A 15,675-nucleotide genomic window follows, 5' to 3' on the forward strand; every position below is an offset into this window, starting at 1 on the left:
ACAAAGACGGTTCCATTCGTTTGACCAGTGATAGTTTTATAATCAGCTAGTCCAAAAGCTTCTAAACATGGCCTAAGTACAGCCACGTTACAATTAAATATACTGAACACCAAAACTTCCAAATCATATATTTAATTGTAAAAAAGTAGAGATAAAATTGATTTGAACATAAATAGTTTTCTTTAAATCTTTTCATCCATATAAAACGCAACCTGGAAGAACAAGTAAATGTGTAAAATATTATATATTACAGTTCAATAATAAGTAACAAGAGTATAATTTGTTAAACTATCACTATATACCCCGCACTTTGCAAGCAGGGGTTATAAAAAAAACTTGTATAATAAAATCCAAAAAGTGTAAACAATGCTGCACACATAACAAAATATACGGTATCTGTTAACAACAGGACGTGAACCTGAAAAAAAATAGAAATCGTAATAATAAATTCAGTTTCCTGAAATGAAAATGGTTAGAGTTTGACATAGGTGATTAAATAAAATTGTCAAATATAGTATTGCACTAAAAATATTGATACACAATACAAAAATGTCAATATGGTAAAGATTACTCCTTGAAACACGTGTACAGTATATCGAAACTGGCAACAAATATGATTGGTACTTATATACCATAGTAGAAACTTAAAATTTACAAGTAACGCCATCAACGAAAAAATGAGCTGGAAACTACGACAATAATTGGACATTCGGAGATTAACATTTCGAAGTGAAACCGATGGAAAGCATGATTAATCGATATCAAATAACAAACATTCCAAGGAAACATACGACCAAGTATACACGCGAGAGAATAATCAAGTTATCAATCAAACAAAAAAAGTCACTATTTACTTCGACACCAAAACCACATACTAATACATAATTTTTTAAACTTTAATTAATAACGCTTTTTGACGGTTGTACATAAATCATGTACGTCAGTTTATAAATCCATTTGACAAAACTCAAAGCGCAAACACCTAGACTAAGGATCAAGATTGAGAGAAAACACACTATCAATATATGTTCATGGAATTATTTGAGTAACTCAGAGACATTTCACCCATGTATAAAATGGAAAGAAAAAACTGACTAAAACATTACAAAGTCTGAAAGTTGGGTTAGCTACGCCTTAAACATGAAACTTTCTGATTGTCTGTGCAATAGAATGATTGAAAGAGGGCCGCATGTTAATCATTTCTAGTAAAGAGATAAGAGTAATCAAGTCTACTGAAGCACAAATAGCCAATTCTCGTTCATAGATGGTAAACAGCTTTTAATACATCTATCCTTTAAGAAAGACTAGACAAGTAAGGAAATTGTCATATTCATAAAGCAGGTCAATGGGTAAAGTGAGTGCGTATGTGCAAGACTTGCATAACATAAAAAAGGGTAAGAGAAAGGACGATTGAAATAACAATAAAAGTAAGACACACCATTTTTGGGTTTTATCATACTAGAGATGCGCAACTTATAATTCTATGAGTGGATGGTGACAAAAATCAATGCTCGACTAGATTTGACTGATAGAAAAAACTGCAGAACAAACAGAGGTACATAAAACAACTTTTGACGGAGCAAATCCTAGAGGCATACAAAATGGAATTTCCTCTTTGCATTGTTATAGCACTGAATAAATAAATAGACACAGTCATTATTAGAAATGTATTGCGACCCCTTGCTCCAAAACAATACCAAACAAACAAACAAAACCCTGAAGACAATCAGTAGAAAAAAGAATCAAAGGCAACGTTTTCAAATAGTAGAAGTAACAAAAGAAGCACCGATGACATTTAGACCGTACATTTGTAAGCTGTTGTATAAAATTCAGTATGACAGACCGGAAACTGCTGAACGAAAGTATTCCTAGATCTAGTATTCTTGTATTCAATATAATAAAAAAAGAAAGAGTTTTCAGATTAAAACATGCCAAAAAAAAACCCCAAAAAACACTGCCATCTACTTCGCAATACGGTCGATTGAAATATCATACAAAATATACTTATGTTTTAACGCAAAATAAACTAATACTCGAATTCCTTCCGTCGATACAACCAATGTTCACTGACCCAAATACCCTCAAAAATGGTTTAAATATGCCAACCAAAAATAGTGTAAAATTCAATATATATTCATAAAAAATAATGACTTAAATGTAATTTCGACAAGTGACTTAATTTAAATGCGAGACTAGATGTAAGTATAAAATATAAACATCAGATTTTTTGTTTGAAAAGTAAAGATATATGCATGCTTGACAGATTTGATATACGTATACAAAAATTGAGTTCATTACATTGTTATGGCGAAGACGTGGACATTCGTTTCAAACCAATTTCTGTCTGTCAGTCAACAAAATTTAACAATGAAACACTTCCACAACGACATGAACTAGGAAGTTAGTATCAGTTGTATGCAAGCACATTTAGTGCAAAGACAAAAAATAGATAGACTGACTTTATAATGAAACTTAATGTCGGATACCCAACCAGATGCTCCAAAAGGCTTGAATCTCTCGATAAGAAACATTCTATTTATGGACAAGTGGACATGTTTATTCTGAATAAAAATTCTAGAGATCATTCTTATCAGTTTTTATTTCACTCTGTTCAGTATTTTCTGAGGATTTTTTTTTGAAGTAATAACATTAAAGAGAGCAATAGATGTCAAAGAAGGCAGATAACGCAAAAATGGTTGAGCATATTAACACAGAAATTTTACCGCAAAAAGATCCAATCATACACATATTTTCCATGTACAGATTTGGTTTGACATAACAATTTTGAAGATATATTAAAAAAAACTTCTGTCTGACCCTCATGTTTTATTTTTAGAAATGACAGTCCTGTTTGTGACGGATCAATAATTCTCAATTCAGTTCTAAGCAGGATTATCCTACGAACACTAACACCAATTTTGGTTCTAATTGATCTGGTGTTTGAACACAGCTAATGATGACAGACCCGCGCAGGACCGGGTGTCAAAAGAATAGGCCTACAGCAGCGCTAAGCTTATCGTAAAAGGCCACTAAATAGTGCTCAGAACCCTAGCCGGGGGCTAGGGCGCTCTGCCCAAAAAGCAACTGGGTTTTGTGTCCCAGGTGATGGAATGGGGTACCCCTGGCGTGCCACATGCTGGGGTTGTCAGGCTATAATACGGAAAACCTGACTGCAAACCATAGTGGTGCACCGTGTTGGGAAAGATGCCACGTTCCTCGCACGTTAAAAAACCCTATTGTGGTATTCTCCCTGAGTAGGAACCATAGGGCTCCGCCACAGGAGGCTAAATTGCCCGACCCTACCCACCTCTCCTTATTTCCAGTGGCAATCAAATTTTTTCGACCCCATTATCCTTGTGTCCCATCCCAATTTTCATTTCATCATCATTTCTTGTTCATTTTATCATCCACTTTATGTTGATCGCCTGAATATAGCTGAAATATTGCTGCTCGGGCGTTAAACCCCAACAAACAAACAAACAAAAACCAATGATGACAAGGGAGGACAACCACTGTTGTAAAGAAATAATATGAAATTTCAACGGTCATTTACAGAAATCTATAGTTTTCTAACTCATTATATTGTATAACTCAAGTTTTGCGACAATGCATAAAGGGCACTAAATGAACCTTTAAGTCATTTGCAAATTGTCTTTTTCACATTTATGAAATGAAGCAAAAAGCTCGTTAATAAAAGACTTCATTCCAACCAAGAGCAACTTTTATGTAGGAATGGGAACGATTAAACCGTTAACAGTCGGCGGTACCAAATATCGAATACCAAAATAGCTACTTGGTTAACTGTGAAACTTTATTAATTTTTAGATTTAATTTTACTGTTATTTTCAACTGATCGTATACATATTAAAAATTCGTTATCTAATTAAGACATGCGAAGGTTGTTTGACCATAGGCTAACTACAACATTAAACGTTTCTTAACAGTTATCAAAATAAGTAATTAAAAGTCAGTTTTACAGCCTGGTTTTCTGCATTGTTTCACTGTTTAGCACTCTGTAATAACCATAGCAATTAAAGGTGAAAATGCCGCCGTTAAAGTTTGGTCTTATTTTTATTTAAAGAAGTGCAGATGAAAAACAAATTAAATGCAAACTTTGAACCAGCATACACAGGCGTGACAAGCAATATGCTAAATAGTCTTAAGTTGAAATATTCGTCAGTATTTTCGCAGACCCCAGAAAAAGCAACACAGTCATCAATGAACTAATATGTGAACTTGCCAAATATAAAACGATATTGGAAATTTCAAAGTTGTATTTGTCTTGTAAATAAAATCTATTGGTTAATCAATGGAAAGTTCTAACAATTAATAAATGAATTTGTGAACTCCCCAAATAGAAAAAAATATTGGAAATTTCAAAGTTGTATTTGCCTTCTAACATTTAACCGGTTAGTAATTTCCGATGATTTTGACAACCCTACTTTAAAGGCCATACCATAACAATTACATACATTTACACAAATGGGATACAAAACATGAAAGAGCTTCTTACGGGGGAAATTAGTCAACATATTCTACAGAACTGAAGCTTGTATATGTAATTTTGGAACCACTGAATGCAAATAAGCGAAGTATTAAATATAAATGTGCAATATGAAAGCATAGAGGCCTTTACAACTAGACATCCTCAACTAGAACTTGTCTCTGACTCCCCTAGTATACATGCATATATCTATACTTTTATCAATTAAAATCTAATTTCACAAAATGTATGTTATTACCTCTTAAATCAGTAATAACATAACTTCTTAAAAAAAATATTTTGGAAAACATTACTGCATTTCAAATTCTTAATTCTTTTTTGCAATTTTATGATAATCTTAATTTTTATAAGTAGTAAATACAAGGAGTATATGTAGTTAAAATGGACTCTAAGAGTAAGACAACATACCACAGACTAAAACACAAGAACATATACTATACAAAAACTCCTTTGACAAAAAACAAGGTGAACGTGCCAATAGCTTAAATATCACAGTCAATAAATGATAAGCTATAAACAATAACATATCAATAACAGGTGTAAAATTTGGACTTCATTTACATCTAGCACCATAACATACTGACCTGAGATCTGTATTAGAAAGAACGCTTTCTACACCATAAAAATAATACTGGATGTAAAAAATTAAGTACAAGCTTATATGGATATAACTACTTAGACTTTGATCTTGCGAAGAGGGCTCATTTAAGCTAAAATGAATGTCATGGTCATGGCAATATCTAAAGTGGAAAACTGGCACTTTTTTGGCAACAATAAAAAGTAAAAATACAAAAAACATTTAAAAATCAGACAGGTCCTTTGGTTATAGGAACTTGTGGAAATTTTGGAAATTTCTGCTACTGAAATACGTTTAACACATCTTAGAACAATCTCTTTATGGCCCCAGAGTGATAAAAAATATAAAAATAAACTGAACACCGATTCAATTGTAATACCTTTCCTTGTCAGTTGTCCCATATTTAACAAGTCAAATATCACCTTGCAATTCTCTCCATTCTTAACAAAGGTTTCTCAAATTTAAGACAAGGATATTCAATATTTTAATCAGGGGTGAGATAAAAACTGATGTTTGTGAAATCACAAAAAAATCATGATGTGTGAATACAAAGGGATTTTGGCAAGCAGGGTATTCTAAATAGGCATATTATTCATAAAATGAATCTTAAAAGTGAAAAAAAAATCAACCACTGACAGGAAATGCAAGACTAAGAAACCCTTACACAACTTCCGGTTAAAATCAGATATTCTTTAACTTCTATAACCCTTGAGTGTCTGAGATTTCTCAGTATTGCACTTTCAGCAGTGTTATATAGCATTACTACTTTTGCTGAAAGTATGTTCAAGGTTTGTATTTTTGCATTTAAGCAATAAAAAGTTTCGTAACTTTTTTATAAGTGAACCACCACCTGCCTGATTTATACAGAGTAACGTAAAAATGTATCTGTAATGGATGATAGAAAAACAGCAATACCCATATAAACTGTAGAGTCAAATTATCACAATATAGGTAACTCTTATCATTCATAATCAATCCGGTATAAAAAAAAAAGCCTTTAAATGTGAAAAACAGGCTTCAACCAAGAACTGTGTTGTTCATAATTAGTAGCCTATTGAACTCACATTACCAGACATGATTTTGGTCAATTGAGAAAAAACTTAAAAGATTTATCAAACCATAGAAATAGGGGAGGTTATTCTTGTAAAAACATCGTTTTCAAGCTGCTCATACATAATCCAGCACAATTTGATATTATACTTCAGAAGCAAAAGTAGCTAAAATCTGTTTTAAAGTTGAAGAAAATTATGCCTGTATTTGGAAATTGAAGTGTTTCTTTTATACAGGATTAACTACAAGCATAAGATTTTTACAAACAAAATGACTACTGAAATGTAAAATATATAATAAAATGTCATCAATTAATCAAGTTGTCTCAGAATAAAAATAGCTGATATATTGCTACACATCTAACTAATAAAATATCTCTCACCCACATCTAGTTAATTCACAACTTTCTTCTGAGTCACTCAAAAGTATGATAAAGATGTTCAAAAAGACTTCAATATCAATAATAATACTCTCCCAATAAATAAAATAAATAAAAAAATTAATGCATTGTCATTTTGTCAGAGAATTCACCTTTCAAAGACTCACAATAAAGGCCGGAAAGGAAGGAAAATTGACAAAAAATATACTCTGTTAGTTTTAACTTTAAAACAAACAAATGTCCAAAACAAGCTATAGAGAAATAAGTAACTGTGAAAAGTACAAGATCTTCATGCGTGATATGTGTTAATAATTAACACAATAATATAAAAACAACAGATTATCCTTATCACAAGAAAATGGATACTTTATTGAAGCATTTTAGATGGAACAATCAAGGGCCCTAAACAAAAATTTTAAGTCAAACTCAGCTGTAACAATATATCAGGCATTTTAGAAATCTAAGACAATCTTCATTCAAAATGTCAATCATTTTATAATGACTTAACGTTAAATACCACATATTCAATTCAAAGAGTCATTCGATCTACTAATAATACATATTTACCATATTACACAGAAGCTGCAGTGAAGTATCCAATTAACTGTACATCCTTATGTTACATTTACTTCTTCGTCAAATAAAAACAAAAAAAGTCTTAAACTTGCTCACATTCTGCACAACAAACCAGAAACAAATCTAATCCTCATATACCTGTAGTCAATTTTAGCCTAAATGTGAAACTTCTGAAACCAAGCAATTAATGATATTTCAGACCAAACATGGGCATATCGATTTTTTATCGTAATAGATGCAACTTCATACTATTGTTTTTAAGTGCATGAAAATCAATCCCCTTTTCTTTTATGCCATTCGAAGTTAATTTCATGGTTCTCAGACCACTTTTCGTGATGACCAATAAAGGAAGGAAATGCTTCTTTTCACTATTTTACAGCACAAAAAATGGAGTGAATTTTGACATTATGTATACAAAGATAAAATGACAAGGGAGGTGGAAATACAAAAAGGAGAAAAAAAGGATCAGAAAGTGTCTGAGAAACAAGAAATTATTCAATGTTGGTCTTCTTTCGCAAAGCAAAAAAAAAATAATAATTTGAATCTGCCTTGCACACATATTTTTCACAACTCACAAGAAAACGTTACTAAAAGGATAAAACAACAGTTCGTTTCTATTTCTGCACACCAAAAACAGGCATTTAAGAAATTATTTATATTTTTCCGTCTATGAAGAAATAACCTCAATCAAGGGGTGCACACTAAATAACTGCATAGCAGGTTATTTTCAAATGTGCACCACGGTTATTTCATAAAGACAAAAAAATATACAAGGCATTCCTTGAAACTTAATTTTAATATCAAAATTCAAGGAGTAAATCATTAAAAAATGTTGACATCACTGTCATATTACAAAATTTGGTCTATGAAATGACCGACAAATTTTGTTTTCCAATCTGAAAGCGTTTCACTTCTGAAATTAAATAATTCAAACATAGAAAAAAAACTAATAACTAAATAAAACAGTAAACAGTAAACCATTGAAACCTGAGTATCTCCTTGAAATGAACATTTCTGTCAATTGCGTAAATTTCTCTATATAAAAAACCTGATCCACCATACATGTAAAAAGTGTTTTTATGTGCAAATAGATATTCTTAATCAATATGACTTCATTAGTTTTCAAAGCTATAACTTCTAATCAATTCAACATAAATCAATAAGCTCACGAGAAACAAGTACAAAAATCCACTGAAGGATGTTAATTTGAAATATTTCATGAGATAATGACGATAACTTTGCAGTATTCCTTTGCTAGAAACTGATAATTTCATTATTGCAATTCATAATCAAAACTCTCAATTGTCAAACATAATCACTCATTTGCCTGTGAGTAGAATCAACATGCATGTTACAGAATTTAATGAAAACTTAAAACAAAAAAAAAAACAAAAAAAACATTTAAAGGTAATTTAAGATGATTCCTACAAATTGCATAGCCTTTTGGTTTCAGAAAATTGGACAATTAATAAAAGTCATTGCTTCAAGGGAAAATAATCTTTCAATACTTAACTAAGATAAAAATTGAATCACCAATATGAATATGCAATATAATGGATATCATCTGAAATAGCATGAAAAATAGGCAATGACTGCATTTCACTGGACTTTTGAATGACATGCATGCATAAAATTGATATCATTTAATTGCTAAAAGTTATTCCATGAAATGAATATATTGATACTTTACTTGACAAGAAAGACATTCCAAAACTGTTTAAAAGAGAAACGTTTAATTTCTGCATTTATGTTTGCAAGATAAGAAAAGATAATAGGACCTAAGAAAAACATGCTTTATTATTTTACCAGAAGCTTCGAAAGAAAAAAAATGTTTTTTTCTTTTAATTAAAAAAATTTATTTAAAAATATGAAAAAAAATAAAATTAAAAAATACCAATCATAACAAAAATTGAATCATTGATACTTAACATTTATGTATAAGACAAAACATTAAAACTTTCCCAAGATTGTGGCTAACTGAAGAAGAAAATCCAAACCATTGTTTCTCTAGGCCCAAATAGATTCATGAACTTATGATTATTTTAAATAAGTCAATACAAACATATTTTTTTTCAAACTACCATTTTTTAATACTTATAACAGATTCATTTCAGGAATAAAAAAGTTAAGAACATTTTACCAAAATACAAATTACATGGTATATGTCAAACAACTACATCCAATTGAATACTTGTAAGGATGTAACTACATGTATATTGTTTTTCATATACATATACTTTCATCACTTCAAGTTTTTTTCAGCTGAACATGATATTTTATAGTTTAGTGTCACATCTCTGATATCATAAGAGATACTAAACAGAAAATTCAGAAATCAATGACATATTTAAGTGTTTCTATTCAGCTATTTGATTCTATAAAAATAAGAAAAGGACATTAAAATATCTTGTTTGGCAATTCTCTCCATGTCGGATATTTCCAAATATGGCAGGTAGGTTACGAGTTCTTTTTATTAAAGAGTAAAGGTACAAAATTCAAAGCAATACATAATTCACTATGAATTGAGCATCTTTGCCAGGTTTCATATAAAAATTAATTCAGTTTTCCTCAAATCCTGGAGCTTTCCTTAAATCTTCAATTTCAAGCAACATTGGTCAAAATTTGAGCTGAGGAAGAATTTGAGAAAAATCTCAATTTGTTTTTTTTTGTCATGTAACAGGGCCCTGGATTTTAAGTTGGTGGAAGGCTTACATCAAAGAAAATCACACTTCAGACAACAATCACAATAACTTGTTACACCAGAATACTAGACGAAAATGGAATAGGCCACTTCACATTAATTATAATGGTGTAAAATGTACAGACCTTTATCTATCAAGGAATGAAAAAATGGTCAATAAAAAAATAAATATTGCTATCAACAAAAAGAATTAATGGAAAGTAAACGGATTGCACAAATAAGAAAATAAGAGACAAAACAAGAAGTGAAAGAACATAATACAGTTTACTTTGAAGGGTCCACTAAGTTAGAGGTAATAAATACTGAGATCAATATTTGATTTTTGTTGAAGATTTTGTGTGGATAATGCTTGTTAGAAGTACAGTAAAAAAAAAGTAAAAATCACATAAATCGAAGTTGAATAATATACTTAAAGCTGACATTACAATACAAAGATTAATGAGCCAACTCATACTTCCTAAAGTTGTTTCCCAATAAATCTGTGAAGGTTGTTTTGGGGCATCCCACCTATGCATGGGTCATTTATTTTCTCGAAACAGGAAGCAGTTCCTTTACCATTTGTTAAAATGCAAAAATTGTGATAAATGTGTGTCAACACAACATGAGCACATTTTAAATTGCAAATCAGATAATAGATGAACATTTTTAAGCTAGGTTCAATCAACACATTTTAAGAAAACATCTTAAACTGATGATCTCTTCAAATATTTCCTCAACTGAAATTTTGACCAATCAGACAATCAGATTGCTTGAAAATGAATATTTGAGGAAAATTCAAGGATTAAAGAAAATCTCAATTTAAGAAATTGGGCCATGATGCATGGTGTAACCCCATACTAAAAGGGTCTAGGGGACCTCTATTTCATACTCATCTATACTTCTCATTAGTACTGTGAACTGATATGGAATGGGAGTATGAACAAAGCTTAAAACTACCATGGCATCATCAATAAAAAAGAAAACATGTACCAACGAAGGTGCACTTAGTGGAAAAAGAAGTGACAGTACACTCTGAAATAAAAAAAAAAGAATAATTTCCATTTTTGAGCCCAAGGTAACATTATGCTCATCTGAAGCTACCGTTGGTTTGGCCATTTCCAATTTGTACATGCACGACAACAAAAAAATAACATTTATTTCTAAGTATCTTTAGGTTGCCATCGACTCTTGCATAAATACGGCAGTCATTATTTTTTGGGTGGAAAGCAAGTGGGAAAATGCTTCTTTCCTTAAAAAAGCAACATCACAAAAAAAATGTGTTTGATTGCTTGCAGACATCAAACGGTGGAAAATGCATGTTTCCACTTGATTCCCACCTACCAAACAACTTATGACTCTCCTGTTATTGTGAAAGTGTCTTTTGTGCACATAAGCAAATCAAAAGTAACCCAACCAGTTAGGTCAATGCAATGGTAGTGATAGACATTCACATACAAATTGGTAAAGGGACAACCTACTCAAGCTGTAGAGAATACTGAGGAAATTAGCAAATATAAACTTACTACTTAAACAAATTGATAATTCTTATCAGAGTTCAGCATTTTCTTTTTATATCTAGATTACTTAAGAAGTTGTAAACTACATTGCTTATCAACAAAGAGTAAAAAGAAATAGAACTTCAAAAAGTATTAATATTTTAAGCTAAAATAAATCAGTTTTCTTGAATACATTGTACAATTATAGAATAACACTTAAATCACATTGGTTTCTGAATACTCCATCATCATTAGCAAGAATGTCAGCAACAAATAGTATATCATTTTAAAACAAGTAGCTCTGTATCAGTAGACATCAATAAGAAGAGTTAAAATACCCACACATTTTTATTACATCAATATTACATATATGTACAATGTAATTTATAAAACATAATTGAAATGAATGTTTAACAAATGTTATATAAAACAAATGAGAGGTGAGATCCACTGTGTCTGTTCATCATAAAAACTATGCAAGTCCTAACTATGTATATCTACAGTTATGAGTGAATTGAAATGATGTATATAAAATTAGAAACTAAACTGAAGTTATCTAACAGAAGCATTCATTTTGTAATACTGTTTATGATGCTATAAAACTTTTTTGCATTTTCAAACTGGACATGGGTAAACATTAGCAAATATGATGGAATCACCATTGACCTGGACTTATTGGAAAGACGATTTTGTTGTGAATATTAAATCTTCACGATAAGTGTTATCTAGAACTGATAGGAAAGGAGGATTCTACATGAACAAGACTTGTTGGAGGAGATAGTTTCCTTAAGATGTCATATTTTCATGATAGATATCATCCATCATTCAAAGGAAAAGGGACTTAACATGTACATGTATACGATAGAACCAAGCTGAAGGGAAAGGGGCGTTCTATGGTTGGACGCAGTAAAATAATAGGTAGAAATTTATAAAGTATATAAAATTACAAACTAAATTATTGTACTTGAACTTGGAGAGAAACTGTGCCAAGGAATTCTAAAAATTTGTGTAAAAGTATAATTTGGGAAAAAAAAAGTTTAACACTTTTATTAAAAAAACATAAAAATAATAATACTTACTTTCTTCATTCTCCAGTCAAACAGAGAAAAAAAGATTTCTTATTCATTTCAAATAAAAATGGACAGATTCAAGGCAGGCATATCAGTACAAAATTTTAAGATATCATATATTCTTGTTTCACAAAAATGTCTTGGTTCATAATATTTTAATTTTAATCATGCATCACTTGAAGAATACTTTTCAAAAGAAAATCCTTCAAAATGAAAATTGAAATTTCTATGAAAATTTGAATCATAACAACATTAGCTCAATAGTGATATTTTGAAGTGATGAATATACACTTTTGGTTACAATTTACCTTCACCCCACCCCTTATAAGCACAATAACAAAGAGAAAAACAGTTCTTTGGTTTTCAATTCAGAATTCTAAAAAGTGATGGTGCTTCTTATCAGAATTCAACAGAAACTGTCTCAGTGTGTTTGCCAAATGTGAAAAACCTTAATAAAAATAACCTATTCCAGAATACATTCTGGTTAACCAATCAGGTTTTAGCTTTCACAAATTGGTAAAGGGAAAACCGAAGAATAATTTTAAAGGTCTCCTAAACAGAAAGGAGACTGGATTATTGTTAATTCCTACATGCATTGAATGAATGGAACAATGACAGCAGTAGTTAAAAGTCTGAGTCATAATTTTTTGGAATAATTTAGTTACTGGATTTAAACAAAATCAAATCAAAATTGAAAAGATAGAAGTTTTAAAAAAAATATTACAAGGAAAAATAAACATTTTCAATGTCTTGAATGCTGAATTTCATTTTCTTAGATGAGTTTACAACTTATGCACCTAATTCTGAGATTTTCTTTAATCTACAATGTACCTTTGCTTACTTTTGATTGATTGATTGTTGGAGTTTAACACCAAGCAGCAATATTTCAGCTATATTCTGGCGAAGTACAAAACAAGTAATCAAGTTCATCAGTACATTATAAGCTCAAAGGGTTGATGTCCAAAGTTATACAATAGATGTAAAAAAATAGATATTTATATAAAAAATAGCCCATAATAAAGACTCAAGGTGGCGAATCACATCACTAAAAGCTCCGATAAAGTGTAAATTTGAGATCATTTACATGGGAGAAAATGTATCAAAAGCATATTTTACGTAAGAAATTATTATGAAACTTATTTCACCATGTGAAACATTTTGTTTCTAACAAAATACACACCATTGCTTTAATTCTACATTCATTAGAAACTGGGAACACTCCAACAGTTTATCATTGTCAGTAATCACTGATACTGTGCATAGCTATTCTCACCTCCTGTCAAACATAAAATTAATATTTTGGTACGTATTTATTTTATTAAAGCCTTCATATTGTGCACTAGGTTTCATAAAAATTTTTCACACAGAAATATGCATTTTCATTTAAGCATCTCAAATCAACACTTTATCATAAGCATTTGTCACATGATTCCCCACCGTGAAGACTACAAAGTTTAAAAGAAAATACTTTACAAAAAGAAAAAAAAAAAAAAAAAAAAAAAAAAAATATTTGAAAACAATGTAAAACAGTATAAGATGACTATGTCATGTTTGTGTCCTGTTAAGAAAATGTATTTATACAATGAAAGGCATTTTAAATTTCTTACTGTAACTGATCTTGATTACAAAGTAGCATCTTGTATTTGAAGTTCAAGACCACCCGTCCATCATCTTCAAACTTAACTGACTTCTAATCCAACTACCTATTTAGTACCTAAAGAGCACAAAAAATTATTGACAAATGAAAAAAAATTGCCACTTTTAGCCCTTACAAACAGAACAATGCCTGCCTTGATAGAATGTAGAGTAAACTAGATTGCCTATCAACACTGAAAATCATTGTAGAAAAGGGAGCTACATAATCGGGTTTGTAATCAATTGAATGAGAAAAGCAATCCAACCATAGTCTAAAGAGAAAGTTTTCTTTAATAGGACCCTTACAGAGGAATCTTAAGATGCTGAGTAGGAAGGTTATGGTCACTTCCATTAACGTCATTCCATTAGGGTTGAATGTCGTAACTCTGTCATTTCAATCATCTGGTCATCATTGGAACACAGTAGAGCTTCATATCTGTGTAATAAAGTATCCAATGTTTGCATCTGGTGATCATCTTATTACACCTGATTCAGTGTATTCCATGTTTGAATTAGATTAGCACAGTTCAATTGTTTGAGTGACAGTGGTCACTTTTAACATCAGTGTATCACATGATTTTGTAAAGTTAATGGCCCATTCCATCTAGACAGTTTTTGTGATCAAATAACACCAGTGATGTATAAATTCCCAAGTCAATATACTGTAGGTATCCATCCCTCACAGAAACAAAAATCTGTACTTGACGGTACATCATTTTGTTGATCGAAACTGTCATTTCAGTTTAGCACTAAGTTTGCTGTAGTCAATTGAACTTGATACATAATGTAGTACAAAAAAAGTTCAATGAAATCCTTAAGCAATGCAAGCAAAAATCCATTTTCTCACACACTTAAGGGGAAAGAAAAAGTTCATCAGACGTATCCAAATACTGGCATGGTAAACTGGAATTAGGAGTTGTCTTTCCATATACCACATCTGCTTGGCATGTATCAAGACATCTTTCACATTTGAAAAAGACCGTTAAGGATGTAATGAAGGGACTCCTTATAATCAAGAAAGCCATGTCATAGTCAACTAATGAACAAAATTGCCCAATTCCTTGAAATAGGCTAGTGTGTAAATGCATCAAGACTTCATAACTAAACATGATAAAAAGCGTAATACATGTAGCACATTGCATGATTCACAATAAATGCCAAATGCATAGCAATAAATTATGCTACTTCTGATCAATGTACAACCAAAACAATTATACAATCATATGCAGGATATTGTATAAAAGCTCAAGTCATAGTAGCAATAAGATTAACCTTTCTGATAATTGTACATCCAAAAATATTTGTACAAATTTTAAGCAGAATCATGTACAAAACTCAAGGCTTTATATTTGAATAACATATCAAAATAAACCAAGCCATCATTTCTAAAAACAATCTTCATCTGTATAGTGCCTTTTGAGATCAATCTGCTGAGCCATTTTTATCAATAAAATTTCATCTGTACATTCACTGCTGAATATCTGCCGGCTTATTTCATCCACCAATCAGATCCATTCAATCTGTCATCTGCTCATCAACCTACCTTACATAAACCTCATCACACAATTACCATACAGTAAGGTATGTAACGCCACAGATGATAAAAGCTTTGATCTTTAATCCAACCAACTATATGCCTTGTTACATCTGAACAAAGCATCACCTAATTAATTCCACAGTGATGTGAGATAGGTCTATCATGTGTCTA

The 15,675-nt window shown here is 30.9% G+C and overlaps 1 protein-coding gene across 2 annotated transcripts in view; it reads right to left on the minus strand.

Moving 5' to 3' along the window:
- Positions 1–116: 116 nt before the first annotated feature.
- The window catches only part of LOC148612670 (uncharacterized), a 37,322-nt gene continuing 21,763 nt past the window's right edge, over positions 117–15,675 (minus strand). For both annotated transcript variants that reach the window (XM_088594319.1, XM_088594320.1), the window contains exon 16: positions 117–15,672. In XM_088594319.1, the coding sequence (XP_088450445.1) occupies positions 15,627–15,672 (46 nt within the window). In that variant the 3' untranslated portion in view covers positions 117–15,626. The remainder of the gene's footprint in view (positions 15,673–15,675) is intronic.

This window comes from Perna viridis, chromosome 7, assembly GCF_037379345.1.
Source record: "Perna viridis isolate PV_CMFRI_1.1 ecotype Kerala chromosome 7, ASM3737934v1, whole genome shotgun sequence".
In the NCBI taxonomy this organism is placed as follows: domain Eukaryota; kingdom Metazoa; phylum Mollusca; class Bivalvia; order Mytilida; family Mytilidae; genus Perna; species Perna viridis.